General features: G+C 38.2%; 4 protein-coding genes across 7 annotated transcripts in view; 1 reads left to right on the top strand and 3 right to left on the bottom strand.

The window, feature by feature from the left end:
* LOC129241388 (G protein alpha i subunit) overlaps nucleotides 1–7,862 on the top strand; it is a 55,504-nt gene extending 47,642 nt beyond the window's left edge. The window contains exons 2-5 of the mRNA XM_054877675.1: nucleotides 2,135–2,606; nucleotides 2,678–2,772; nucleotides 6,445–6,633; nucleotides 6,695–7,862. Of these exons, the coding sequence (XP_054733650.1) occupies nucleotides 2,135–2,606; nucleotides 2,678–2,772; nucleotides 6,445–6,633; nucleotides 6,695–6,885 (947 nt within the window). The 3' untranslated portion in view covers nucleotides 6,886–7,862. The remainder of the gene's footprint in view (nucleotides 1–2,134; nucleotides 2,607–2,677; nucleotides 2,773–6,444; nucleotides 6,634–6,694) is intronic.
* Nucleotides 7,863–8,218: 356 nt separating this feature from the next.
* LOC129241592 (uncharacterized) lies at nucleotides 8,219–8,929 on the bottom strand. Its single transcript, XM_054878017.1, has 2 exons — nucleotides 8,741–8,929; nucleotides 8,219–8,644 (listed from the first exon to the last, which is right to left on the bottom strand). The coding sequence occupies exons 1-2, from the start codon at nucleotides 8,883–8,885 to the stop codon at nucleotides 8,370–8,372; spliced, it is 420 nt and encodes a 139-aa protein (XP_054733992.1). The 5' UTR covers nucleotides 8,886–8,929; the 3' UTR covers nucleotides 8,219–8,369.
* A 9,027-nt stretch (nucleotides 8,930–17,956) lies between these two features.
* Nucleotides 17,957–23,753, bottom strand: LOC129241665 (uncharacterized). 4 transcript variants are annotated; one of them, XM_054878122.1, is made up of 4 exons: nucleotides 23,118–23,753; nucleotides 18,771–18,935; nucleotides 18,515–18,708; nucleotides 17,957–18,418 (listed from the first exon to the last, which is right to left on the bottom strand). In XM_054878122.1, the coding sequence occupies exons 1-3, from the start codon at nucleotides 23,569–23,571 to the stop codon at nucleotides 18,677–18,679; spliced, it is 651 nt and encodes a 216-aa protein (XP_054734097.1). In that variant the 5' UTR covers nucleotides 23,572–23,753; the 3' UTR covers nucleotides 17,957–18,418; nucleotides 18,515–18,676. The 4 variants fall into 4 exon arrangements, with proteins under 4 accessions (XP_054734097.1, XP_054734096.1, XP_054734098.1 ...); XM_054878121.1 differs by having other exon boundaries at nucleotides 18,515–18,686; nucleotides 23,118–23,410; XM_054878123.1 differs by lacking the exon at nucleotides 18,771–18,935 and having other exon boundaries at nucleotides 18,515–18,686; nucleotides 23,118–23,748.
* Nucleotides 23,754–26,051: 2,298 nt separating this feature from the next.
* LOC129242686 (uncharacterized) lies at nucleotides 26,052–26,740 on the bottom strand. Its single transcript, XM_054879477.1, has 2 exons — nucleotides 26,575–26,740; nucleotides 26,052–26,538 (listed from the first exon to the last, which is right to left on the bottom strand). Exons 1-2 carry the CDS (start codon nucleotides 26,717–26,719, stop codon nucleotides 26,204–26,206), a joined length of 480 nt encoding a protein of 159 aa, XP_054735452.1. The 5' UTR covers nucleotides 26,720–26,740; the 3' UTR covers nucleotides 26,052–26,203.
* Between the last annotated feature and the right edge of the window lie 449 nt (nucleotides 26,741–27,189).

Below are 27,189 nucleotides of genomic sequence, written 5' to 3'. Positions count from 1 at the left end.
ACAAATTACAATTATAAATAATTATTTGCTTCACGAACAGACATAGGCCCTTATTATGAGCAACATTCGATCTTCGACTGCAGTCGAAAGTGCTGATCGAACGAATTTTCATTTGGTATTATGGTGCTCATTCGTTGAAGAATAGGACTATTGTGAATTTCTATCGCTCGACGCATTTACAATAGATAATTTTTTCTCAGCTGATACAGCAAATCAAAATAAAAGAACAACCGATTGTGTTGAAAATCTTTGCTAACAACATTTTTAAAGTTAAAAAAAGTATTTTTTGTAAAAATGAGTACAACGGAGTTGTGGTTCGACGATTCATCGGACGATGAAAGACTAGTGGAACTAGCTAGAAGTAGAAAACAGTTGAGGGGCGCATCCAACCCCTTAGAAATGGCTTCCACTGAGTAAGTTTAGAATTTTCAAAATGTGTTGACGTACTTAATATTACAGAAATTTCCTTACAGATTTTTATAGAACTTTAGATTATCTAAAAAGGCTTTTATGAACCTACTGTCCAGTACAGAAAACCAGTTGCAGCAGTGCACCCGAGCCAAATCCATTCCAAATATGTTAAAGCTAGCCACAGTTCTGCGATTTTGTGCTCAGGAATCGTACCAATTGAGTATTGGTAATGAAGGTATGCTAGGACTTGCTCAGCCCACTGTGTACGATGATGCTGAAGATATTGAAGTGGGGTCAAATAACGGAGAAGTAGAAAACATAACAAATGAAATTTTGAGAATATTATATATAGAAAAATCTAAAAAGTATTAAATAGAAATCTTTACGCCACAGTTTCTGTTTTATTTTTGTTATAAATTTTCTTTATTCAATTATTCGTCATTCGAAAAAATATGTATTTCAGTTCCTCTACGTATTTCAGCCCATACCTACCAAGGGAAAATAAAAATGTATTTCTATAACACATCACAAAAAAAAAACCATTTTAAGCTTAATCCTTTTTGCTGCCGTTCTCACTGGTGGTCCCAAGCAATTCAGCTCCGTTGTAAATTCCTCCCATTTTTTTGCTGCTTGAACTTTGGTGCAAATCCCTTTTGCGAATTGTGGATTCGCCTTTCTAATTTGTTTGGTACTCACGACTTTCGACCTGCATAAAATTAACCAAATTAGTATATATTTATTATTTGGTTACTACAAAACCATAAATAATCGCAAACAACTTACACTTTAACAAGTTTTCCCACAATACGCCACACAATCGAAACCAAAATTGCATTCGACTCTAAATTCGGTAAACAACGAAAATTTCGATAGGGTTGCACCGCTCATAAACCAAATTGACATTCGATTTTCGATCTTCGACAACCAGCGAATATCGAAGATCGAATGTAACTCATAATAGGGGCCATACTGTCAGGCGAAAAAAATTATCAGAAAAGAACGAAAGTTTCAAGCGACTTTAATTTTCACTTGGTTTTTGATGCAACTTTCTCGATTTTTTATAAATCTTGTACAAAGCTTAGTAAAAAAGCCTAGTTACATAGCCTTATTAAAAATGAATGTAAATTAAATTAATCAAAGGAAAAGTGTTCAAAATATCGCGTTCCTAATTAGCTGTCAGCGGGTATACCCGAAGATCACCCAAAAGCAGTAAAAATAAAATTAATTTATGAATGAAAAATTGTACATAGTACCTACATATATACATATGTATATACATAACATGTTTGCATGTTATTCGATCACGAAGGTGTGGCAAATGTGGCTGAAATCGTCGACATTGAAATGCGCAGCTTTTGAGAGCAAAAGTTTTAAATTCAGTTGTCATGAGCAATGGGATAGGCAATTTTTTTTTTTTTGTGGATGAATTTAGTTGGACATTCAAATATCAATGATGCAAAATAATGGAAAAATTACCCTTTTCTGTTATTCTCTGGTCATTTTCGCATGAGTCATGTTAAAATACCTTTAATCGGGAACCAGTAAAATATTTATTTATATATTAGTTTAATTTTTCTAAGCTTTTTTTATAGTTTATTTATAGTTTAATTTTTCTAAGCACCGTTTTTCAGCGAGCCCGAGGGGTTTAAATCAGTAGCATTTATAATTTTCTTTTCTAAAACTGAGAGCGTAGTAAAATACCGTCTTTTCCCGCCTTTTTCAGGTGCTGGCGAATCTGGAAAATCCACTATTGTTAAACAGATGAAAATCATCCATGACAAAGGCTACTCACAAGAGGAGTGCGAACAGTATCGTCGCGTTGTCTACAGCAACACCATACAGAGTATGATGGCTATCATACGTGCTATGGGTCATTTGAAAATCGATTTTGCGGATCCTTCGAAAACGGAAATCGCACGTCAATTCTTCACATATGCATCGACAGCGGAGGAGGGCATACTACTACCGGAAATTGTATTGCTCATGAAGAAACTCTGGGCCGATGCCGGTGTGCAACAGTCCTTCTCGCGTTCTCGTGAATACCAATTGAACGATTCGGCTGCTTACTACTTGAATTTGTTGGATGAAATCTCGAAGCCAAATTACATACCAACGTTGGAGGATGTGTTGCGGACACGTGTAAAGACTACGGGCATCGTGGAGACACATTTCACATGTAAAGGCATGCATTTCAAGTGAGTAAAAGGAATATAAACAAAAAATGTATTGAATTGTTTTTTAATTATTTTATTGTAAACAAATTTAGAATGTTTGATGTTGGTGGACAGCGATCGGAGCGCAAGAAATGGATTCACTGCTTCGAAGGTGTAACGGCAATTATATTTTGTGTCGCATTATCGGGTAAGTAAAAATAGTAATTGTGCAATAGATAAAAAGTAAAAATGTGTTGAGGCGGTATTTGCCTTAAATTATTTATTTAATATATTTTCATTGTGCGTGAAAGTATGAAAAATACTTTGATGTGTAAGCCATTAATGCAAGAGGCATAAAATTATGTTCACATTGCACCATCAACTCGAGTTTTAGCTCAAGGTAGAGGTGGGGCATACCATAACGCCATAACTATTGCTGTAGTATTAACCATAATGACATTTATGTCATAATTTATTTGTGCCCTAACCCTATATATATTTATACGAGGTGTATTCAAAAAGTATTGCGAATTTTGTGTTTTTTTTTTCAAAATTATTTATTTATTCATTAATATCTATTTTGTCCCCTTCGAAGTAATCCCCATGAGATATAATATTATGCACTTGTGCCAACGTTTTTCCCAATCTTCGAAGCACTTCAAAAACATCTTCTTTTGTTTATCTTGTTCAGCTCCTCCTTCGATGCCGTCTTTATCTCGTCAATCGTAGTGTAGCGTCGTCCTTTCATGGGCCTCTTCAGTATCGGGAAAAAGAAAGTGTCACAGGGGGAATACGGTGGCTGTGGCATCATTAGCATGTTGTTTTTGGCTAAAAAGTCGCGCACAAGCAACGATCACACATCGTTACATCATCACAGCAGGTGCGTTATCGTGATGCAAGAGCCAATTTTTGTTCTTTCACTAATCTGAGCGTTTCTGGCGAATTGCTTTGCGCAAATTGCGCATAACTTGCAGGGAATATTTCTTATTGACCGTTTTACCCTGTGGCAAGAACTCATGATGCACAACGCCCCTGCGATCGAAGAAAACGGTAAACAAAACTTTTACATTCGACCGAACTTAGCGCGCTTTTTTCGGTCTTGGTTCTTGCGGCAGCTGCCATTGAGATGATTGAGCTTTAGTTTCCACGTCATAACCATAAACCCACGATTCGTCGCCAGTTTTGACCCTCTGGAGCAAATATGGCTCGTTGCGGACAGAATCCAACATCAAAAATCGAATGGCATGAGCCAATCGATGTGTCTAGGTCCTCAGGAACTGCTCTAACGGTGATGCGACGATTGGCCAATACCATTTTCTTTACTTCATCATTTTTATTGTCTGTTGTTAAAGTGCTCGGGCGTCCGGCACGCTTTTTGCCGTTCACATCTTTCTCGGCCTTCTGAGAACCACCGATAAACGTTGCTTTGGTCCAAAGTAGCTTCTCCGTATGACACAGTCAACATTCGGAATGCATCCGCGCACTTAATTTCGTTTTTCACACAAAATTTGATACAGGTTCTTTGATCCATTTTTTTTTTTTTGAATAGGTAAAAATCGAAAACGAGCCGAAACACGTGCAAGCAAAGAAGCTGTCAACAATTAACTGAACATTCAAAATGGCCACACTCGTCGGCATGAATGAGAGCCATGAGTACCAACATATCGCCACAAAAAAATCGAATTTCGAATATACGTAACCTGCGAAAACTCAAAGTTCGCGATACTTTTTTAACACACCACGTACACCTTCCACTAAATATATCTTAACATCTGTCAAATTTCTGTTTTGACTGCGTCCCGTTTTCTGATGTGGGCACCTCGCTGTTTTTACATTGTATTATGTTGGGGAATAACTTCGTAGCGTTTTTACCGAAGGGTTTTATTTAAACAAAAAACAATCAGGGAGCAAAAAAGGTGGTAATCGGTCGGTGCAAGGTCCGTCGAATACGGAACCTCTCATGTGAGCTCTTGGGGTGCGGCTTTGCGGATTTGTACAACAGGGGGCCTGGGTCTTTTCAATCGAATGTAGCTGGACAATGTAGAGCTCTTTGTTAACCGTGGCATTTTTTTCGAGCATTTCCTAGTCCCACCAAACACATATCCAACTCTTCTTTGGATGAAAAACCGGCTTGACTCTCAGCTTTGGCGTATCTCCTGGAGCCATCCACTCCTTTCTTTACTTTATATTGATGCATAGGCACCATTTCCCTCTGTCAATCCGGTACAAAAAGCTCTGTTTATGACCGCGTATTGGTCGAAGGCGGCCGAAATGCTGAGAAGCAATTTGAAGGTGACTTTCTTTTTTTTTTCGGTGAGCTCATGAAGCACGCAGGCTCCCTATTTTTTGGTAAATTCCATTGAATGAAGGTGATTGAGAATCGTTTTACGATCGCAGTTAATTTTTTTACCAGCTCACGACTGCTTTGGCAACCTTTCTCCTTCAAAAGTAATTTGAGACGTTGTTCATCGAATTCAGAAGGTCTTCCGCTGCGGGACGTGTCATCGACGTCAAAGTCGCCATTTTGAACTTTGCAACCATTTTCGTGCCTATGACAACTTCCCCATACACGTCGCATATGTTCCGGACCGCTTCGGCAGCTTATTGACCTCGATGAAAGCAAGGAAGAGCAGGTGTCGAATGTGTTGATTAATGCCCGAATTCTGTAAGCGAATCTCATCACAAGTCACTAAAATTGAGATTATAAATTAGTGACTCTTTTTGTGACTTGAGACGATTTTGCTATTCAGTAAGGGAAAGTCACAAGAATTTCACCAAATATCATTGGGAAAATAAATAGAGACAGTCAGCTGATGGCACGTATCGGCTAGAGATAGTCAAAAAGTTGAGCAAAAATTCACTTATGGATTCCATATGTAATGGAGTTTTTTAAATTCATTTATCAAGCGAAATTCTTCATCAAAAACATAAAGAATATGAATATTACTTAGCTCATACAAAATAACGTTTTTAATATCTGTTTTATAAACCTTTTACCTGAATCGGTTTATCAACAATTCAAACAACAAGACAAACAAAATTAATAATCGATAAATGTTGAATTGCATCTCTATATACATTCCGTTGAAATGAACGAGCTGGGAATTCCGCTCAAACTTGTCAACTGGTTTGAGATCGTGAATAAGTTCCCAGCAGAAGGATTTTGGGAATCTGAAAACCCTCCTGAAAACGTCTTCTTCCAGAAAAAATGGGTCTTCCGTGCTGCGTAAATTTGCCGCAATCCGTCTACGCATATTTCTAAAACGTCAATAAATACACAATTATTCGAGTTCTTAAGAAATTTTTACCCAAAACATATTACTTCGCTTCATTTTCGCGCTTTTTTTTGCAATATATATAAAATAATTAATTCCCCTTCCATATGTTTCGTTTTGTGAGCTGGTCAGAAGTAGATCACTAATTAGTGACTTTTTTTTGAGACTAATGACGTAAGATTGCTTACTGAATTGCAACTAGTCTCAAAATCAAATTTCACCACGAAAAGTCTCAATTAGTGACTTAATACTGCTTACAGAATTCGGGCATTAGTCTCCTTTCTACAATACGATTGGCATAGTCTTGCAGAGCAGAAAGAGTTCTATCGAATGAATACTTAGACCTTTGCCAAACAGCAAGCAAATCGTTGTAAAATAAAAGAAAATATAAACACGCTATGAACTTATTCCCAAACCCAATATTAGCGCGTTTTCGATTTATTATGATTTTTTTGTTTTTTAACTATTCGATCATTAGATCGCTGCGATGAGCAGGAATAGGGAAAAAATAACGAGTTCGATCACAAATTCTAACAAAAATTTATTTTTCGCTCACGATATACTTACAAAAATTAATGTTCATAACTTTTATTTATTCTCGATAGGATACGATTTGGTGCTTGCCGAAGACGAGGAAATGAATCGTATGATCGAATCGCTTAAACTCTTCGATTCAATTTGCAATTCTAAATGGTTTGTGGAAACATCTATAATATTGTTTTTGAATAAGAAAGATTTATTCGAAGAGAAAATTAAGCGATCTCCACTCACCATCTGCTTTCCGGAGTACACAGGTGAGTGCAAAATTTCAAACAAGTGCCATGCAAATTAATTGAATTTGATTACCCTTTCCAGGCCCCAACACATATGAGGACGCTACCAATTATATACGCATCAAATTCGAAAGTCTCAACAAACGAAAAGATCAGAAAGAGATTTATACACATCTAACATGTGCCACCGATACGAACAACGTACGCTTTGTATTCGATGTCGTCACCGATGTTATCATTAAGAACAATCTCAGAGATTGTGGCCTCTTTTAAGTTACACACATTTACACTTATTGATATATTTGCATTTAAGTCAGTCTTCTCCACACTATTGCACATGCATAACCATGAGTGCGTTTGTATGTATGTATTTGAGTAGTGCTTTATGTATGTTTATTATGGCAATTTTCATTGCAAACTCAATGCGTCAGCTGGTTTTCATTAAAGCTCATTTATCTATACATTCCAATGGTTTAGCGATATTAAATCGCTTGAAGCCACTATGCCTACAACTTACATAGGTAGTATTTATGTATGTACCTCAAAATTATTTAACGGCATGTGCTGAGAACCAGCACAGATCTGTTTGTAAAGGTCTTGTTTTTCGAGGTCTTTGAATGTTGCATAGGCATGCATATGACATTAAAATATATGTATGTATGTAATGTAAGTATTATAATAACACTACTTGAGAATGCAGTTTCAAATTTGTAGCTTTTGTGTAGATATTTAAGTAGAAAAAACGTCGCAAAGTCTTATTATTACTCCGCGGAAGGTGTGACAATAATTTGCTCCGGTCAAACGAAGAGTTGAACACGCAAAACAAAAATATTTATTGAGTCAAAAAAATATATGTATATTAAGATACATTAATTTTTATACAGTCCACGCTTTAGCCCACATAGAAATTTTTACATACATATGTACGAGCATATGTGCATAATTTGTAACAACAATTTTTACATGAACAATTATTATGTATAGTCTAAAATCAATGTTTTTCTGCATTCCATCGCATATCTGTTCCATTTCATAAGGAAGTGAAGTGTATCGAATATTAATATTTTTTATAAAGAAATTTTCTTTTTTTTATTTTGCAAAATAAAACCAATTTGGCATCTTATTTTTAAGAGATACATATTAATTCTTGCTACTGCAGATGTAAGTGCAGTTTGCTATTTAATATTCATAATTAATTAGTTCATATTTTACGATAGGGAAGAATTTCGTAACTTTAGTTTTACTGTACAAAATACTTTATAATAAATTAAAATAAAAAAAAAATTATACGATTGAAAAATGACATGATTTCATAACGTTTAGCTTTGATCGATATTCTCTTTTCTTTAACATTATTTGTTTTTTATTTTAAATACAAAAGTTTTATTAAATATTAAATATTTTTTTTTAAATATTAAATATTTTTTTTTTTTTTTAAATATAAAATTTTTTTTTTTTTTAAATATTAAATATTTTTTTTTTTTTTTTTAAATATTAAATTTTTTTTTTTTTGTTTAAATAAATATTTTTTTTGTTTTTTTTTTTTTAATATTAAATATTTTTTTTTTTTTTTTTTTAATAAAAATTTTAACATGAGTACTAAATATTAAGATCGTCCACTCAAATACATAATATGTAATAGCTAACTAAAAAGAAAGTGAACTTCACATAAAAATAATGAGTGACAATGTCTTCTTGTCAACATTTATAAATGTAAATGTGTAAATGTTTCTGGCTCTTCGAAATCGACACACAATTCACCACTCCTTCTTAGCCTGCTCCATTCGTTCATGCAATCGCCTCCAATACCATTGTACGGAATCATTGGCTACAATGTGGGTATCAATAGCTTTTTTGGTATTAAAATAAGTCCATACGCTTATATCCCAAATAAGTGCAAGCACACGAAAAAGGAATCTTTCTACTTGTGTACGATCTGGCAAACTGAGGGCTGGGGCATTTGGTGTCGATCTGGAGCTCTGTTGTTCCCGCTTGGCATCATCCGCATAGAAACGAACGGCTGTCGGTGCACCTGGAGCAATCAGAAAAAATGATGAAATGCATACATACATACACACATAATTTAGTGTTGCTGCGAATTAATTGTATTTAAAAGCGCTTGACTTACCGGTCAATCCATTGGACAATACTTTGTTTGTAAGAATCAAGTTCCTGTGTTGTTCAAGACTTGCCACTAGACTTGGGCCACTAATTCTGGCTGTTGTTGTACTAACCAGGGTTGGCGCTTTTCGAACGGATTTTAAGAGCAACATTTCTCAGTGGTTGTTTACAATTTATAGCTATGTAAAAGGAAAAGCAAAACTATTTATTTTAATTGTTGAAAATCAAAATAAATTACAAAAAGAAAAAAAAAAAAAACATTTACTTCGTGTACGCCTCAGCCGGTTTAAAATAATTTGTTTTTGCGGTGATGAGATCACTGAACAACTGATTCTATTTGCACTTTTGCCTCGCTTCTGGTGTTGCTTTCGGTTACGCGCTGCTTCGTCTGATTTTACTAATTTCTTGTTTTCTTTTTGCTTGTAAGAAGCTATTGACAAGTTCACAATTTGAGTGCTTTTGTGTATACACTTTTTCTAGCTTTTGACAAATTCGTTTTCAATTAATTTAAATTTCTAAAGCTACTTAGTTTTTTGTAATTTTTTGAGGAATTATTATTTATTATACAGTTATTTACGTATACAGTTACTAAACAAAATAATCAAGAGGCGTTTTCTACAGATAGAAGAGAAAATAAACTTATTTTTAAAGAAATTTAGTGGAAATAAGAACGTGATTTTAAATAAGTAAACTTAAGGCCATTTTTCTGAGCTAATGATATTTCTAACTCACACAAACTTGAATAGAGGTTCCCACGAGAGTCAGTTCTACTTTAACGGATTTATATGCGGCCAAGGAATGTCACTCCAGCAGCAATATGTAGGGGGAATGTTTATGCTCTTACAAAAAAAAAAAAAAAAACAATCATATTTTCGTTGGTAGAGATTTGTAAAAAGTATAATGACAACAATAACCATGTTTTAGGTAACAAATTAGAAATTATCTAATGTCGATAAAATTTTATTAAATAGGTAAAATGTCGTTGATACGATTCGGTACAAAAAGTGTTGTTCGATGGCGGGCGAGATGATAAGAAATAATTTTCTTTGTTTTTTTTTTCGTTGAGCTCATGAGACACCCAGGCTCCCAATTTTTCCCATTGAATGGTAATTAAGAATCGTTTTACGATCGCAGGTCATTTTTTCCGCCAATTCACGACTTCTTTGGCAACCGTTCTCCTTCAAAAGTGATTTAAGATGTTGTTCATCGAATTCAGAAGGTCTTCCGCTGCGGGACGTGTCATCGACGTCAAAGTCGCCATTTTGAACTTTGCAAACCATTTCCGTACTGTAGGCTCGCATGTGTCCCGGGCCGCTTCGGCAGCTTATTGACCTCGATGAAAAACAAGGAAGAACAGGTGTCGAATGTGTTGATTTTAGCCTCCTGGGTATTCCATTTCTACGATTCGATTGACATATAGTAGTCTTGCAGAGCAGAAAGAGTTCTATCGAATGAATACTTAGACCTTTGCCAAACAGCAAGCAAATCGTTGTAAAATGAAAGAAAATATAAAACCGCTATGAACTTATTCCCAAACCCAATATTAGCGCGTTTTCGATTTATTATGATTTTTTTGTTTTTAACACACTTTTATTAGGTCGGCTTGTATGTATGTATGTACATATGTATGTAACGGAATCTTTGAGCTTAATTTTCACTGGCTTCTAAAAATCTGATCGACTTGGAATTTTGCACACCTATCAAGGACCGATGACAATGCAATAATTTGATAAAAGTTTTCCATTATCCTTATTAGGATTGCCAGGATTAATATTTTCTTTTTTTACCTGTGGGCAAAAAGTAAGGTGAATTTGGTTGTAAAATGAAAAATCTTTATTTATTCTTGTAAATCAATTTCATCCCCTTCAAAACAATCCCCGAAACATGCCAAATAGTCCATTTCCGGTATAGCCATCAGCACCTTCTTCGATTCAGCTTTTATCTCATCAATCGACTCGAAACGCGTTCCCCGGAGTGGTCTCTTGAGTTTTGGGAATAGCCAGAAGTCACACGGAGCCAAATCAGGCGAATACGGTGGTTGCGGAACGATATGCGTGGAAATGGCGAAATGGTCACGAAGAACGAGTGCAGTGTGAGACGGTGCATTATCGTGATGCAAAAACCAAGAGTTGTTGGCCCATAATTCTGGTCTTTTTAGATGAATTGCTTCACGTAAACGACACATAACGCTCAAATAATATTCCTTATTAACAGTTTGGCCAGGTGGAAGGAATTCATAGTGCACCACGCCACGAAAATCGAAAAAAACTGGCCAATGGAGTGGGGTAGCCGTTTCTCAGGCTCCCTCCACGAAATAAGTTCTTCATCCCGATTACTTCTTTATCACGGCCGATAACTGCATAGCTTTAGACTCACAGTCGATAAGAAGGGAATTAAATATAACACGAATATATCGAATCATTAATTCACTGACTGCAATGATAACAATAATTTTCATTCATAATAAAAAATATATTAGTTTAAAAAAAAACTAAAAAACACGCTTTTTTGCTAATCGAACTAAAAAGTAGAAAATAAAAAATAGTTTAAAAAAACTAAAAAAACACGCTTTTATTGCCAATCGAACTAAAAAGTATAAAATAAATTTTAATGACAAAGAGACCTATAATGAAGTAATAGCAAATCGAACGATCAGTCATAGTCAACTACCTCAGAACAGAATTATAACAAAAATTAAGATACAAATAGAATAATTCAAATTAGAGTTAAAAGCGTGGGATGCATTTTGCTTGACTTTCATAACCTTCTGTACATAGGTAGTTGCCAATAGAATGATTGTAATATTTACTATATCAAGCATCCCACGCTTTTAACTCTAAACCACGGTTTAGAAATCCAGTGGTCGAAGTGCCAATTTTTACAAAATCCCATAAATTTTCTTGGTCATACCATACAGGATGGCAAAGTCTGGCCTGGCCATGAAAAATTGAAGGCAGTAAAAAATTTTCCTACACCAAACAACTTAAGAAGTGTACAAGCTTTTCTTGGTTTGACAGGTTATTTTAGGAAGTTCGTCCAAGATTATGCGTTGATAGCGAAGCCGTTGACTCAGCTTCTTAAAAAAGATACAGAATTCAAGGTTGCACACGAAGAACTGGCAGCTGTAGCTATGTTGAAAGCAATATTGGTAGAAGAGCCGGTCCTAAAGATTTTTAAGCAAACGGCAAAGACTCAGCTTCACGTTGATGCTTCTAAATATGGTTTTGGCGGTGTACTCTTACAGCTACAGGACGGTAAGTGGCATCCAGTGTATTATTGGAGCAGAAAGACTACGCCACACGAAGAAAAGTTGCATAGCTATGTTTTAGAAGTAAAAGCTGGGAAAACTAATCGGACAGAAGTCTCCAAAAACCTGTCCCTTCTCATCTCCGTCGATATAGAGACAAAAGACGCGCCACTTTCCTTATGGAAAAGCTCGGCAAAACCCCTGAGGAGGAGCTGTCCGACCAACAAAAGGCAACTCTCGATTGGGCCCGGGAATTCCTTCGGAAGTATGAGGCGTCCAAAGAAAAACCGAGTGCAGCTAAGCGGCAGCGGTCTTCAGAGGATCCTCATAGCTCCAACGACCCCAAGAAGCACAAAGCTTCCTCTGAGGTCAAAATACGCAAGTTCTGCGAAGTTGCCAGAGATAGTCTGGTCATGGCGGTGGTGGATAAGAGCCACCCTGACGGTTTCATCTCTCCATCAAACTGGAAGATTGTGGAGAGAAAACTTCAGTTGGGATACCTGGACGTTCTGAAACAGAACCCAGGGCCTCCCCCTTTCTGCTCTGACACGGGATGGTTCCAGGCAAGGGTCAAGTTGATCGCGTGCTCGGATCAACGTTCTGTCAACCTGTACGGCATGGCCCTCGACCGACTCGGCGAGGTATGGCCCGGGGCGAATCTTAAGCTCGTCAATAAGAGCGAAATACCAAATCAACCACGCGGCAGAGCAAGAATACCTCTAGAGCCATCCGATCCGGAAACTATTCTGGAGCTACTGAAGATCGGAAACCCGAACCTACCCACCGAAAACTGGAGGGTAGTTAAGGTGGAAGAGCCTTCAGGAAACTCCAGACATATCACGCTGCTCCTGGACCAGGAAAGCGTTAAAGCACTGGACGACCGCAAGGGGATTGTGGCGTTCGGGTTCATCACCACTACCATTTGGACCTATCAGCCGAAAAATCTCCTCGCACCCAGCGAAGAGAGTACGGCGGCCCCCAAGATGGATGTCGATAAGCCTCTCTCACAAGCTTCGACGATTGAGTCCGACTCGGAATCGAACAGCGAACTTGTGGGACACTTATTTAACATTCAACTCGGGGACGAGGATAGACTTCTAGATAGCAGTGATGACGCGAACGACACAGTCATTGCTTTTCTTCTTCCCTTTAGCAACGCTGACACCACTGCCATAGAGGTTGAAGCTGTCCACGGCCCGATTTGGATTGTGTCGGCTTACATGCCTTACGACGCAGCGGAGGCGCCTCCTCCTGAAGCAGTGAGAAGGCTCGTCAATACGGCGCATCTGAAGCAGAAACGCATCATCATTGGAGCAGACGCTAATGCCCATCATATTGTTTGGGGTAGTACAAACAACAACACACGAGGTGAGCAACTCTTTGACTACATTCTAGCGGATAAGCTTGATATATGTAATAGAGGTGATGTCCCTACGTTTCTTAACTCGTCTAGAAGAGAGGTACTCGATATTACTCTTGCTAGCGAATCATGTACACAACTGGTGCAGGACTGGAGCGTTGATAAACAGCACTCTTTTTCCGACCACCAATATATAACATTCACTTTAAAAGCCGAAACGGCAAAACCCATGAAGTACCTTAACAAAAAACGTATGAATTGGATCAAATATAAAGAACATCTTGCCAATGGACTTCCTGATATCAGGCAGTTTGAAATGGCAAATAAAAACGATATCGAAAACGCTGTCAACATGATAACGAAGACATGTCAAAGCGCAGCACGACAATCTTGCCCCCTGACGAAAACAGGAGGTAAGCATAAACCTTTTTGGTGGACTCCAGAAATCTCAGAACTTCGCAATCGAACTCGGAAACTCTTTAACCAATCTAAAATAACAGACGAATGAGAAGAATATCGACAATGTCTCAAAGACTTTAAGAAAGCTGTCAGAAGTGCAAAACGCACATCCTGGCGATCATACACTCAAGAATTAGAGAACACTTCAGAAGTAAGCAGGCTACGCAAGATTCTTGCATCAAACCCAGTCTCTCCCAGTTTTATCATGACTCAAGATGGAACTTGGACTACTTCAACTGACCACACTCTTAGAATACTTCTAGAATCTCACTTTCCAGGCTGTGTTGCCAACTTACCTGCACTTCCCAGTACTCTTCAGAGTAATTATGGGAATAGATCAGATCTAATCAGCCCTAATAGCATCTCTACAGCAATACTAAGCTTTAAAAAATTTAAATCACCAGGTCCTGACAACATCATTCCAGCAGAACTTCAAGAAGGACTGGAAATTCTACTGCCTTGGTTAACAAGGATCTTTAACAAGTGTTTAAATCTCTCTTACCTTCCGACAATTTGGAAGAAATCGAAGGTAGTATTCATTCCGAAAACGGGGAAGCTTTCACACTGCAAACCAAACGACTTCAGGCCCATTAGCCTAACCTCTTTTTGCTTAAAGGCTTTTGAAAAAGTCTTAGATGAGCAAATCAAAACCCAACTTGATACTAAGTTGATCTCTGAGGCACAACATGCCTACACTAAAGGGAAATCGACTGAAACGGCACTTCATTCACTGGTGCAAACAGTGGAAACTTCCCTTCACAATAAAGAGTACTCTCTTGTCGCATTTATGGACATAGAAGGTGCTTTTAATAATATTGAACCCAACGCTATTTTGTCTGAAATTGCCAAATTGGGTATTAATTACTCCATCCGAAAGATAATCGAACAAATGCTCCAAAATAGAATAATCACTTCAGAGCTTGGGTTAAGCCGCATGAGAATGTACGCCGTCAAAGGCACTCCTCAAGGCGGAGTACTTTCACCCCTTCTCTGGAATCTCGCTGTAAACAGTTTGCTTCGAAATCTCGAAAAAGCAGGCTGCAAGGTTGTAGCCTATGCAGATGATATTGCACTCTGCGTGTCAGGCAAACACCTGAATACCCTCACTGAGCTCATGCAACGCTCAATCAATATTCTGTCAAAATGGTGCACCGAATGCGGACTAAATGCGAATCCAGCAAAGACAGATCTTGTTCTCTTCAATAAGAGATAAGTGTTCAGAATTCTGTCCAAGTTATCTGGATACCGGGTCACAGTGGATTCGAAGGTAACTGCAAAGCTGATGAGCTCGCAAAAGCTGGAGCTGCGCAATCAAATGTTAGTGACTTACCCACAATCCACATTCCGCTCTCAACATGTAAAATGCTCATCGATCGAGAATTTCACAGCATTGCTGATCGGAGGTGGCGAGTGGAAACTACTTGCGTTACGACCAGACAAATCTGGCCATCCTACAATCTGAAACAGACAAAAACCCTTATAAGTCTTTCGAAACACGAACTAAGGCATATAACATCTCTTATCACCGGCCACTGCCTTTTGGGCACTCACGCACGTCGGCTCGGGGTTCCTCAAAACGACCTGTGCAGATACTGCGAGGACGAAGATGAGGAAGTATCGAACAGACATTTGCTGTGCAGTTGTCCAACAATTGACAATCTTTCAGTACTCTCGGGCCTGAAAATCGAATCTCTCATCAAATTTTCGAAACGAATTAATATCTTTGATCAAAATCTACAATAAAAATCTCGGTTAGGTGGGGAAATCATTTAAAATAATGAGCTCTAGGGCAACACAACGGACCCAACTTGCGGTCTATGTGGTACTCCGATACGGGGTCACCCTTAAACCAACCAACCAACCAAAAGCTGTTTATTTGGCAACAAAAAGACTGCGGCATTACTTACTAGGTATTCAGTTCGTTTTAGTCACGGATTTTTCAGCGTTCAAGCAGACGACAACGAAAAAAGACGTTCCACGCGAAGTTGCTCAATGGTTAATGTGCAAGATTTCAATTTTAAAACCGAACACCGAACTGGGAACAGGATGAAACACGTGGATTCGCTAAGTCGCTATCCAATTTTTGTTGTTACATCTGAAATTCGAGCACAAATAGTAAAAGCCCAACAAAGCAATGAACATTTGAAAGCTGTAACAGAAATTCTAAAAGAGAAAGCGTGTGGAAATTTTGTTATTAAAGATGAATTGATCTACAAACAATTAAGTGGGCGTGACGTTTTAGCGGTGCCAAAGAGAATGGAGAAAGAAAATATTGATAAAGCGCATGGTGTTGGGCATATGGGTGTGCAGAAAACTATGCAGGCAATTGAGCAAGACTACTTTATCCCACATTTAGAACATAAGGTCAGACAACATATTGCTAATTGTATCGAGTGTATATTACATAATCGTAAAATGGGGAAGCAAGATGATTTTTTGCATATCATAAATAAAGGCGATGCACCATTATGTACAATTCATATTGATCATCTAGGCCCATTAGATACAACAGCGAAATGTTACAAATATATTTTCGCCTTGGATGATGGTTTTACCAAGTTCACTTGGTTATTTGCAACAAAGTCGACAGACGCAGTGAAACATTTGACCACCTGGGTGGATATTTTTGGCAGCCCACAAAGGATTATAAGCGATAAGGGCCCAGCATTCACTTCAAAATTATTTAAAGAATTTTGCGCTGCACGTAATGTTGAGCATGTTGAGACAACCACTGGCGTTCCAAGAGGCAATGGACAAATCGAAAGAGTAAATCGAGTTATCCTCTCAGTTTTATCAAAGCTGTCAGCAACGGAACCTAGCAAATGGTACAAGTACATATGACAGGTGCAGAGAGCAATTAACTCACACGTTCATTCGGCAACTAAGTGCACACCGTTCGAAGTACTCTGTGGAGTAAAAATTCGAAGCGAGACACGGCCGGACGTGGTAAGAGCGATTGAAGAAGAAATTTTAACTGTATTTGCAGATGAGCGGCAGAAGGTTAGGATGGAAGCGAAAGAAGCTATTCAGAAGGCACAAGCAGTATATAAGAAGAACTTTGACAAAAGACGCAAACCTCATACTGGGTACCAAAAGTTTGATTTGGTAGCGATTAGACAGACACAATTTGTGGCGGGAAAGAAGTTGAGCAGCAAATTTATAGGTCCGTATAAAATTGTAGAAGTTAAACCGAATGGCAGATACAAGGTTGAAAAGGTAGCAGATTTCGAGGGACCAGGACAAACATCTACAAGTGCAGACAACATGAAGCTATGGAAATACATAGAAGACGCACAAGTTTTATCATCTGGGTCAGATGATGACCAGGATGACCGAGTGTAAGGAGGTGGCATCATTATTCGTCGTTGGCATCAGCAGTCGTGTAATTATCTTAACGAAGTAGCCAAGTTAGCTAAGTTGTCAGAATCAAAAACGTTGAAGTCGTTAAGTCGCCGAAGTTGAAAAAAGTCGTGAAGTAGCAGCCGAGCGAAGAAGTCGAGTTTCATTGTATTTAAAGTATATTCAATTTATACATTCAATTCATTTTAATCTATATTATAATTCAATAAACATTGTTACATACATTCAATAAATATTCTTACATACATATGTACGAGCATATGTGCATAATTTGTAACAACAATTTTTACATGAACAATTATTATGTATAGTCTAAAATCAATGTTTTTCTGCATTCCATCGCATATCTGTTCCATTTCATAAGGAAGTGAAGTGTATCGAATATTAATATTTTATATAAAGAAATTTACTTTTTTTTATTTTGCAAAATAAAACCAATTTGACATCTTATTTTTAAGAGATACATATTAATTCTTGCTACTGCAGATGTAAGTGCAATTTGCTATTTAATATTCATAATTAATTAGTTCATATTTTACGATAGGGAAGAATTTCGTAACTTTAGTTTTACTGTACAAAATACTTTATAATAAATTAAAATAAAAAAAAATTATACGATTGAAAAATGACATGATTTCATAACGTTTAGCTTTGATCGAAATTCTCTTGTCTTTAACATTATTTGTTTTTTATTTTAAATACAAAAGTTTTATTAAATATTAAATTTTTTTTTTTTTTTAATATTATATATTTTTTTTGTTTCTTTTTTATTATTAAATAATTTTTTTGTTTTTTTTTTTAATATTAAAAATTGTAACATGAGTACTAAATATTAAGATCGTCCACTCAAATACATAATATGTAATAGCTAACTAAAAATGAAAGTGAACTTCACATAAAAATAATGAGTGACAATGTCTTCTTGTCGACATTTATAAATGTAAATGTGTAAATGTTTCAGGCTCTTCGAAATCGACACACAATTCACCACTCCTTCTTAGCCTGCTCCATTCGTTCATGCAATCGCCTCCAATACCATTGTACGGAATCATTGGCTACAATGTGGGTATCAATAGCTTTTTTGGTATTAAAATAAGTCCATACGCTTATATCCCAAATAAGTGCAAGCACACGAAAAAAGAATCTTTCTACTTGTTTACGATCTGGCAAACTGAGGGCTGGGGCATTTGGTGTCGATCTGGAGCTCTGTTGTTCCCGCTTGGCATCATCCGCATAGAAACGAACGGCTGTCGGTGCACCTGGAGCAATCAGAAAAAATGATAAAATGCATACATACATACACACATAATTTAGTGTTGCTGCGAATTAATTGTACTTAAAAGCGCTTGACTTACCGGTCAATCCATTGGACAATACTTTGTTTGTAAGAATCAAGTTCCTGTGTTGTTCAAGACTTGCCACTAGACTTGGGCCACTAATTCTGGCTGTTGTTGTACTAACCAGGGTTGGCGCTTTTCGAACGGATTTTAAGAGCAACATTTCTCAGTGGTTGTTTACTATTTATAGCTATGTAAAAGGAAAAGCAAAACTATTTATTTTAAATGTTGAAAATCAAAATAAATTACAAAAAGAAAAAAAAAAAACATTTACTTCGTGTACGCCTCAGCCGGTTTAAAATAATTTGTTTTTGCGGTGATGAGATCACTGAACAACTGATTTTATTTGCACTTTTGCCTCGCTTCTGGTGTTGCTTTCGGTTACGCGCTGCTTCGTCTGATTTTACTAATTTCTTGTTTTCTTTTTGCTTGTAAGAAGCTATTGACAAGTTCACAATTTGAGTGCTTTTGTGTATACACTTTTTTTAGCTTTTGACAAATTCGTTTTCAATTAATTTAAATTTCTAAAGCTACTTAGTTTTTTGTAATTTTTTGAGGAATTATTATTTATTATACAGTTATTTACGTATACAGTTACTAAACAAAATAATCAAGAGGCGTTTTCTACAGATAGAAGAGAAAATAAACTTATTTTTAAAGAAATTTAGTGGAAATAAGAACGTGATTTTAAATAAGTAAACTTGAGGCCATTTTTCTGAGCTAATGATATTTCTAACTCACACAAACTTGAATAGAGGTTCCCACGAGAGTCAGTTCTACTTTAACGGATTTATATGCGGCCAAGGAATGTCACTCCAGCAGCAATATGTAGGGGGAATGTTTATGCTCTTACAAAAAAAACAAACATATTTTCGTTGGTAGAGATTTGTAAAAAGTATAATGACAACAACAACCATGTTTTAGGTAACAAATTAGAAATTATCTAATGTCGATAAAATTCTATTAAATATGTAGGTAAAATGTCATTGATTTCATATAAATATACCTTCGCTTTAACTAAAAAGTTTGTGGTGGTAGCGTATGATATTCCGAAATCAGGTACTCTATGCATGTGATGATGAATCAGCGAGTTCGATATTTTGGAAACAGTTTGTTTTTAAACGATATACGAGACTGGTTCAATAAGTACCCGTGCTAGAAATGAAGACACCATTTTTTTCAAAATAATTTTTTTTATTTTTCAATATAGTCTTCTCTTCTTCTTAATTGACGCGATAACGCTTACGCGATTTTGACCGAGCTTAACAAAGCATTTCTTTGTGGTACTAACCGGCGCCAGCTAGACATACCAAGTGAAGCCAAGTCCTTCTCCACCTGATCTTTCCAACGCAGAGGAGGTTTGTAAACTCCTATGTTAAAATGATTTTGGGCAATAAATGAAATGAAATGAAATGAAATTCTTACAAAGTATTGTCCAATGGATTCTGTATGTATGTAGGTAGGTAGGTAGGGTGGTTGTCGTAAGACACACTTAGACCTTCGGCAGGTCCATTGTGATACCACTGGAGCTTATCCTCACTCTACGTGTTCCTTTTCAAACCCTCCGGTTGCTTTAATAAACGAGCAGAGCTTCGTTAGTTTAGATGGGCTATGTCCGCTACATCGGTTAGAAATGCTGTATCGAGAGTGCGCAGCCTTCTCATAGCTAGGCTTTCACACTCACATAAAAGGTGTCTGACTGTTTCCTCTTCTTCTGTATTAAGACAGCTTCTACAGAAATCGAAGTAAGGGAGTCCTAACCTTCTAGCGTGGCTGCCTATTAAACAATGACCAGTTAAAACACTTATCATTTTTCTTATAGATTCTCTGTTGAATCTTAGCAAGATTTTCGATCGACCGCTGTTCCAGTTCGGCCATGTCTGTCTGCTTAGTTCGCATGTTGTGAGGTTTTGCCAGATTGTATTTACCTTTTTGATGGTTTCCCTGTCTATAAGTAATTTACAAGTGGCTATGGGCATGGGTATCAGCGCCTTATCCGGTTTGAGACCGAGCGTTGTACCGGTTCTTGCAAGTTCATCCGCCTTACAATTTCCTGCAATGTTTCTGTGGCCTGGCACCCAGATAAGGTGCACCTTGTAGCACTTAGATACGTCATCTAGTAGTTTAAAACATTCTAGAACTGTTTTTGACGAGTGTGTTTTTGATTCCAGCGCTTTTATTGCTGCTTGACTGTCCGAGTAAATGAAGACTTCATTTGCGGACTTCGTTTTTATTTCTTTAAGTCCCTCTTTTATGGCAGTGTCTTCCGCCTGAAATACACTGCAATGATCAGGTAAGCGAAATGATTGGCATACTCCGAGTTTGTCGGAGTAGACCCCTCCACCTACCTGGTTGTCCAGTTTTGAGCCATCTGTGTAGATGTTTAAGTCATTTATCTTAACAATGAGCTCGTTATCCCATTCCTCTTTGGAAGGAAATACTGTGACAAAGGATTTATCGAAATTGTCCTTGGTCCTACAGAAATCCGTTGTGCTGGGAATACAGGGGAATTGTTCTAAGATTGAGGAGTGCCCTCTTTGGTACGTTCTGAGTAGGCCGATTTCTCTTAGTCTGAGAGTTGCTTTGGCAGCTGTTTGCTTAGCGTACTGCTCTATTGGTAAAATGTTAAGCATAATATTTAGTGCATCTGTGGGTGTGGTTCTGATGGCCCCGCAGATGCAAAGACTGGCCATTCTTTGTACGTGTGCCATGTTTCTTTTGATGTACAATTTATCTAAAGCTGGCCACCATACTAATATGCCGTATGTTAGGATAGGTCTGACAATTGCCGTGTAAAGCCAGTATACGATAGATGGGGAGAGACCCCAACTTAGTCCTATTAGCTGTTTACAAGAGTATAGTGCTATTGTCGCCCTTTTTACTCTATTTTCGACATTTGCCTTCCAAGTTAGCTTTCGGTCTAGTATTAGACCTAAGTAGTGGGCCTCATCACTAAATGACAGTGCCGTTCCACCTAGGGTCGGAGGAGCTATATTTGGAATTTTATGCTTCCTGGTAAATAGGATGAGTTCAGTTTTATTGGGGTTGACTCTTAGCCCATTTGCTTTTATTGGGGAATTCCCCTCTTACTACCATTGCAACATCGTCCGCATATGCTACGACGTGTTGTCCTCTCTCCTCTAGGCTCTTTAGCAATGAGTTTAGTGCCAGCACCCATAGGAGAGGGGACAGCACACCGCCTTGAGGTGTTCCTCTGCTAACTTTTTTCTTGATCTCTGAGGCCCCTAGGGTTGCGATCACAAATCTGCTCAAGAGCATGTTTTTGATGAACTCAACCAGAGCGCCAGAGATCCCGAAATCCGTCAGAGCCTTTATTATGGTATCCGGTAGGATGTTGTTGAATGCGCCCTCGATATCTAGAAAGGCTACCAGTGTGAATTCTTTATTATCCATTGACTTCTCGATTTCTGTAACAAGTGAGTTAAGTGCTGTTTCAGTTGATTTCCCTTTACAGTACGCATGTTGTGAGATGCTGAGCTTATTAGGGCTGATGTTAGCCTTAATATGCTCTTCTAAAATTCTTTCTAATGTTTTTAGCAGAAAGGAGGATAGGCTAATTGGCCTGAAATCCTTAGGTGTTGTGTGTGAACTTTTTCCCGCTTTAGGGATAAAGACCACTTTTACCTCTTTCCATACTGATGGGACGCTTTTCAGTTTCAGAGCAGCCTTAAATATGGCCGTCAACCACTCCATGATGTAGTTGAGTGAATGTTGTATTTGGGCCGGGAATAATCCATCTGGGCCCGGTGATTTAAATGGTTTGAACGTGTTCACTGCCCACGTTATCCTAGTTTCAGTGATTATTTCTTCAATGTCAGAGTTTGGACTTTCTGTACCATTGTTGATTAACACGTTAGATGAGATGATGGGAAAGTGTATGTCCACTAGCAACTTCAGAGTTTCGTCACTCGAAGTAATCCAACTCCTGTCCGGTTTTTGGAGGTATCCGGTGGTATAGTGTTTTTTTGAAAGGATTTTACGCAGTCTGGAGGCCTCTGTGGTTCCTTCGATTTCTCCACAGAACGTTCTCCAACCAGACATTTTCGCTTTCCTGACTTCTTTTTTGTAAATTTTTAGCTTACTGTAGTAGCAGTCCCAGTCTTTACTCTCTCGTGTCGCTTTCGCTCTATTAAACTGTCTTCTGCTGTCGTTTCTTAGTGTAGACAGGTCTTCTGACCCCCAGGGCGGCTTTTTCTTCCCCTTATACTTAATTAAGGGGCAAGCCTTGTTTAGCGCAGTTCTACAGACCTCCGTAAGGATTTTGTACGTGTTCGTTCAATGATTCTCTGTCTTCAATAGTAATATTTTGGGAGTCTTTCCTTAAGTTCCCGTTTATATATATGCCAGTTGGTCTTTTTCAAGTTCCTGCTGGCGGGCGGGGCCCGTGAGCTGTTTCCCCCAAATTTTATTTCTATGTAACGATGATCGGAGTAAGAGTGTTCATTCAGAACCCTCCACTGCGTCATCTTTTCGTAGAGGGTTTGACAAACTAGCGTAATATCAAGAACTTCTTGTCTATTGCGCGTAATAAATGTAGGTTCGTTGCCTTTGTTACACACTAAATGCTTACTAAATATAATATAATTAAAGAGAGACTCACCTCGTTCGTTTGTATCCGAGCTCCCCCATACGGTATGGTGGGCATTGGCATCACCTCCTAGGGCTAGTTTGCGGTTGTGTGCTTTGCAGTCTTCCACAAGACTTCTTATTAGCGGCGACGGCAGTGGACCTGTGTCGTCTCCGGCAAAATAGAACGAGGTTAGCCAGATGTTGCTTCCGCTCACTTCCCAGCTAACCGTCGTAGTATCTGCGTTACTGAAATTTTGAATCATAAATATATTAAGATGTGCTTTTGCCATTATGCATGCTCTTTTAGTACCTTCACCATTGGTCTTGTATACTTTATATCCTGATGTCCTCAGACCGCAGATTTCGCCATTCCGTACCCAGGGTTCCTGGATGAGGACTACGTCCGGCTGATCTTCTGCCAGACGCTCCAGGAGGGCAAGGCAGGCTTCTTTACAGTGATGAAGGTTTATCTGTAGAAGATGCATCAACTGTTAGCGTTATGTCTGGGTCTTCTTTGCTTTCGCACAAAAGTTCCCTTTCGGAATACTTACGCTGTTGTGTGTGGTACTTACCCTCCCGTTCGAAGTACAGCCTCCCTAAGCCCATTTCTGAGCCTGAAGAGGCGTATTCTTCTTCGGTGGGCCGGTCGTCTTCGCTCATCGGCTCGGTTTCGCTCATGGGTTCTAGTTCGCCCACCTTTCACCTTTCTTAGTGGCGAGGAACTCAATTGCATCTCAGTTGCCCATCGCATTTCGCTAATGGTTCGATTGAGTTCTCTGTGAGGAGCAGGAGAGCCTGCATGGTGGCGCGCTTCTGCTCTTTCGATTCTTCCGCGCTATTTTTGTTGGTGAGAGTTTTGACATACCTCCATTCCTGCGTTGGGATGTCCGGATTGAAGACCCGAATGAGCTTCATAATCTCTTCCGGGTCTTCGACGGTTGAAGGTAACCAAACCCTTGCTCGCGGCCTGGACGGAATATCCTTCCTGTCCACGACCACTAGCTTGACATTTGGGTACACTTCGCCGACTTTGGAGATGGCCTCTTTATACAGTTTAACCGATCTCTCATCGTCGCATGCTATAATTTTTATCTGGCCTTGGTGTCAGCCTAAGTCTTCGCACGCAGGCGGGGGGCCGGGGTCTCCAGAATAACCTTCAGTGCCACTCTCGTTAGCTCGGCCTCGAACCATTTCCACTGGGCCTTGGGGATCATATATTACCTTCCGGGTGGTTCTCGTCCAGGACTCCTATGATAAGGCGGTCTTTTGCAACCTCCGCAAATAATCTCCTGGGCGTCACGCCCATTGATTTGTGCCTTTTTGCGTTTGGCTTATTATCCTCCAAGGACCGCTGTCGTTTTGTAGCCCATTGTGTTGGTTTGAAGTCGGGGTTGAAATCAGGGATGATCGCTTTCGCTCTATCAATCGCCTCTTTCAACTCCTGTGACATTTCACCTTCCTTTGGGTGAGTTTCGTGCACCCTCCTTAGGAACCTAGCTGCGTTTCTGCGATCCTGGTAGCTCGCTTTCGCTGGGTCTACCACCCTCACAAGCGGTCATCCTTCGGTACCGGAGCTAGCAGTAGCATTGCTTCCGATCGGGACCGTTTTTGGGGGCTGAATCGCAGTTGACTGCCGGGCTACTGCCCCCCTACTTGTACTTGGACCTGTGTCCAGTTCTGAATGCGTGTCAGCTGTCCTCGCTTTCGCTGAGGCTGTCGCTATATGTTTGGATCGACTTATTAAGCCGATGGATGGCGTTTTCTTTGAACTCGGTGCGACCGTTGCTCTTGTTGCGGAACTGTTTGTTCCTGTCGGTCTATTAGAAGGAGGACCGATCTCCTTTTTTTTATTTATGTTTTTATAGTCTCTTTGCATTTTGGACCCACGAGTGTTGGAGAAAGGATGTCCGCCCGTGCATAGCTCCGAACTACACGGGTAAGGCTAATTATTACGGAGGGCGCCAGTTATCCGTAAGCTCCGTTCGAGACTTGGTTATTTATTAGAAGGGCCCCAAGCCTGACAGATTCTCGGCACGGGTCGCATCACACCTTAATCCAGCCCTTCACCCCCGACCACGTTAAAGGTACTTTGAGTAGTGCTGTACTATTGAGGAGTATCGAACCCTACCCATAGTACCCTTAACTTAGCTAAGTACCTCCTGAAAATAGGAAAACTGTGGTACTTATTACCAGCTGGCACCCTCGGGGAGGGTTCAGTGGAGGATTTTCGCCAGCCGTGTATGTATGTATGCATTTCATCATTTTTTCTGATTGCTCCAGGTGCACTGACAGCCGTTCGTTTCTATGCGGATGATGCCAAGCGGGAACAACAGAGCTCCAGATCGACACCAAATGCCCCAGCCCTCAGTTTGCCAGATCGTAAACAAGTAGAAAGATTCTTTTTTCGTGTGCTCGCACTAATTTGGGATATAAGCGTATGGACTTATTTTAATACCAAAAAAGCTATTGATACCCACATTGTAGCCAATGATTCCGTACAATGGTATTGGAAGCGATTGCATGAACGAATGGAGCAGGCTAAGAAGGAGTGGTGAATTGTGTGTGGATTTTGAAGAGCTATTTAATATTCATAATTAATTAGTTCATATTTTACGATAGGGAAGAATTTCGTAACTTTAGTTTTACTGTACAAAATACTTTATAATAAATTAAAATTAAAAAAAAATTATACGATTGAAAAATGACATGATTTCATAACGTTTAGCTTTGATCGATATTCTCTTTTCTTTAACATTATTTGTTTTTTATTTTAAATACAAAAGTTTTATTAAATATTAAATTTTTTTTTTAAATATTAAATATTTTTTTTTTAAATATTAAATATTTTTTTTTTAAATATTAAATATTTTTTTTATTTTTTTTTAAATATTAAATATTTTTTTTTTAAACATTAAATATTTTTTTTTTTCTTAAATATTAAAAATTGTAACATGAGTACTATATATTAAGATCGTCCACTCAAATACATAATACGTAATAGCTAACTAAAAATGAAAGTGAACTTCACATAAAAATAATGAGTGACAATGTCTTCTTGTCAACATTTATAAATGTAAATGTGTAAATGTTTCTGGCTGTTCGAAATCGACAAACAATTCACCACTCCTTCTTAGCCTGCTCCATTCGTTCATGCAATCGCTTCCAATACCATTGTACGGAATCATTGGCTACAATGTGGGTATCAATAGCTTTTTTAGTATTAAAATAAGTCCATACGCTTATATCCCAAATAAGTACAAGCACACGAAAAAAGAATCTTTCTACTTGTTTACGATCTGGCAAACTGAGGGCTGGGGCATTTGGTGTCGATCTGGAGCTCTGTTGTTCCCGCTTGATATCATCCGCATAGAAACGAACGGCTGTCGGTGCACCTGGAGCAATCAGAAAAAATGATGAAATGCATACATACATACACACATAATTTAGTGTTGCTGCGAATTAATTGTATTTAAAAGCGCTTGACTTACCGATCAATCCATTGGACAATACTTTGTTTGTAAGAATCAAGTTCCTGTGTTGTTCAAGACTTGCCGCTAGACTTGGGCCACTAATTCTGGTTGTTGTTGTACTAACCAGGGTTGGCGCTTTTCGAACGGATTTTAAGAGCAACATTTCTTAGTGGTTGTTTACTATTTATAGCTACATATGTGAAAGGAAAAGCAAAACTATTTATTTTAATTGTTGAAAATCAAAATAAATTACAAAAAGAAAAAAAAAAAAACATTTACTTCGTGAACGTCTCAGCCGGTTTAAAATAATTTGTTTTTGCGGAGATCACTGAACAACTGATTTTATTTGCACTTTTGCCTCGCTTCTGGTGTTGCTTTCGGTTACGCGCTGCGTTAGTTTAATTGAAACTTCTGCTTCGTCTGATTTTACTAATTTCTTGTTTTCTTTTTGCTTGTAAGAAGCTATTGACAAGTTCACAATTTGAGTGCTTTTGTGTATACACTTTTTCTAGCTTTTGACAAATTCGTTTTCAATTAATTTAAATTTCTAAAGCTACTTACAATAGTTTTTTGTAATTTTTTGAGGAATTATTATTTATTATACAGTTATTTACGTATACAGTTACTAAACAA

The sequence above is a fragment of the Anastrepha obliqua genome, chromosome 3 (genome assembly GCF_027943255.1).
Source record: "Anastrepha obliqua isolate idAnaObli1 chromosome 3, idAnaObli1_1.0, whole genome shotgun sequence".
Lineage (NCBI taxonomy): Eukaryota > Metazoa > Arthropoda > Insecta > Diptera > Tephritidae > Anastrepha > Anastrepha obliqua.
The sequence above is the reverse complement of the archived record's forward strand: the minus strand, read 5'-3'. Positions and strand labels throughout refer to the sequence as shown.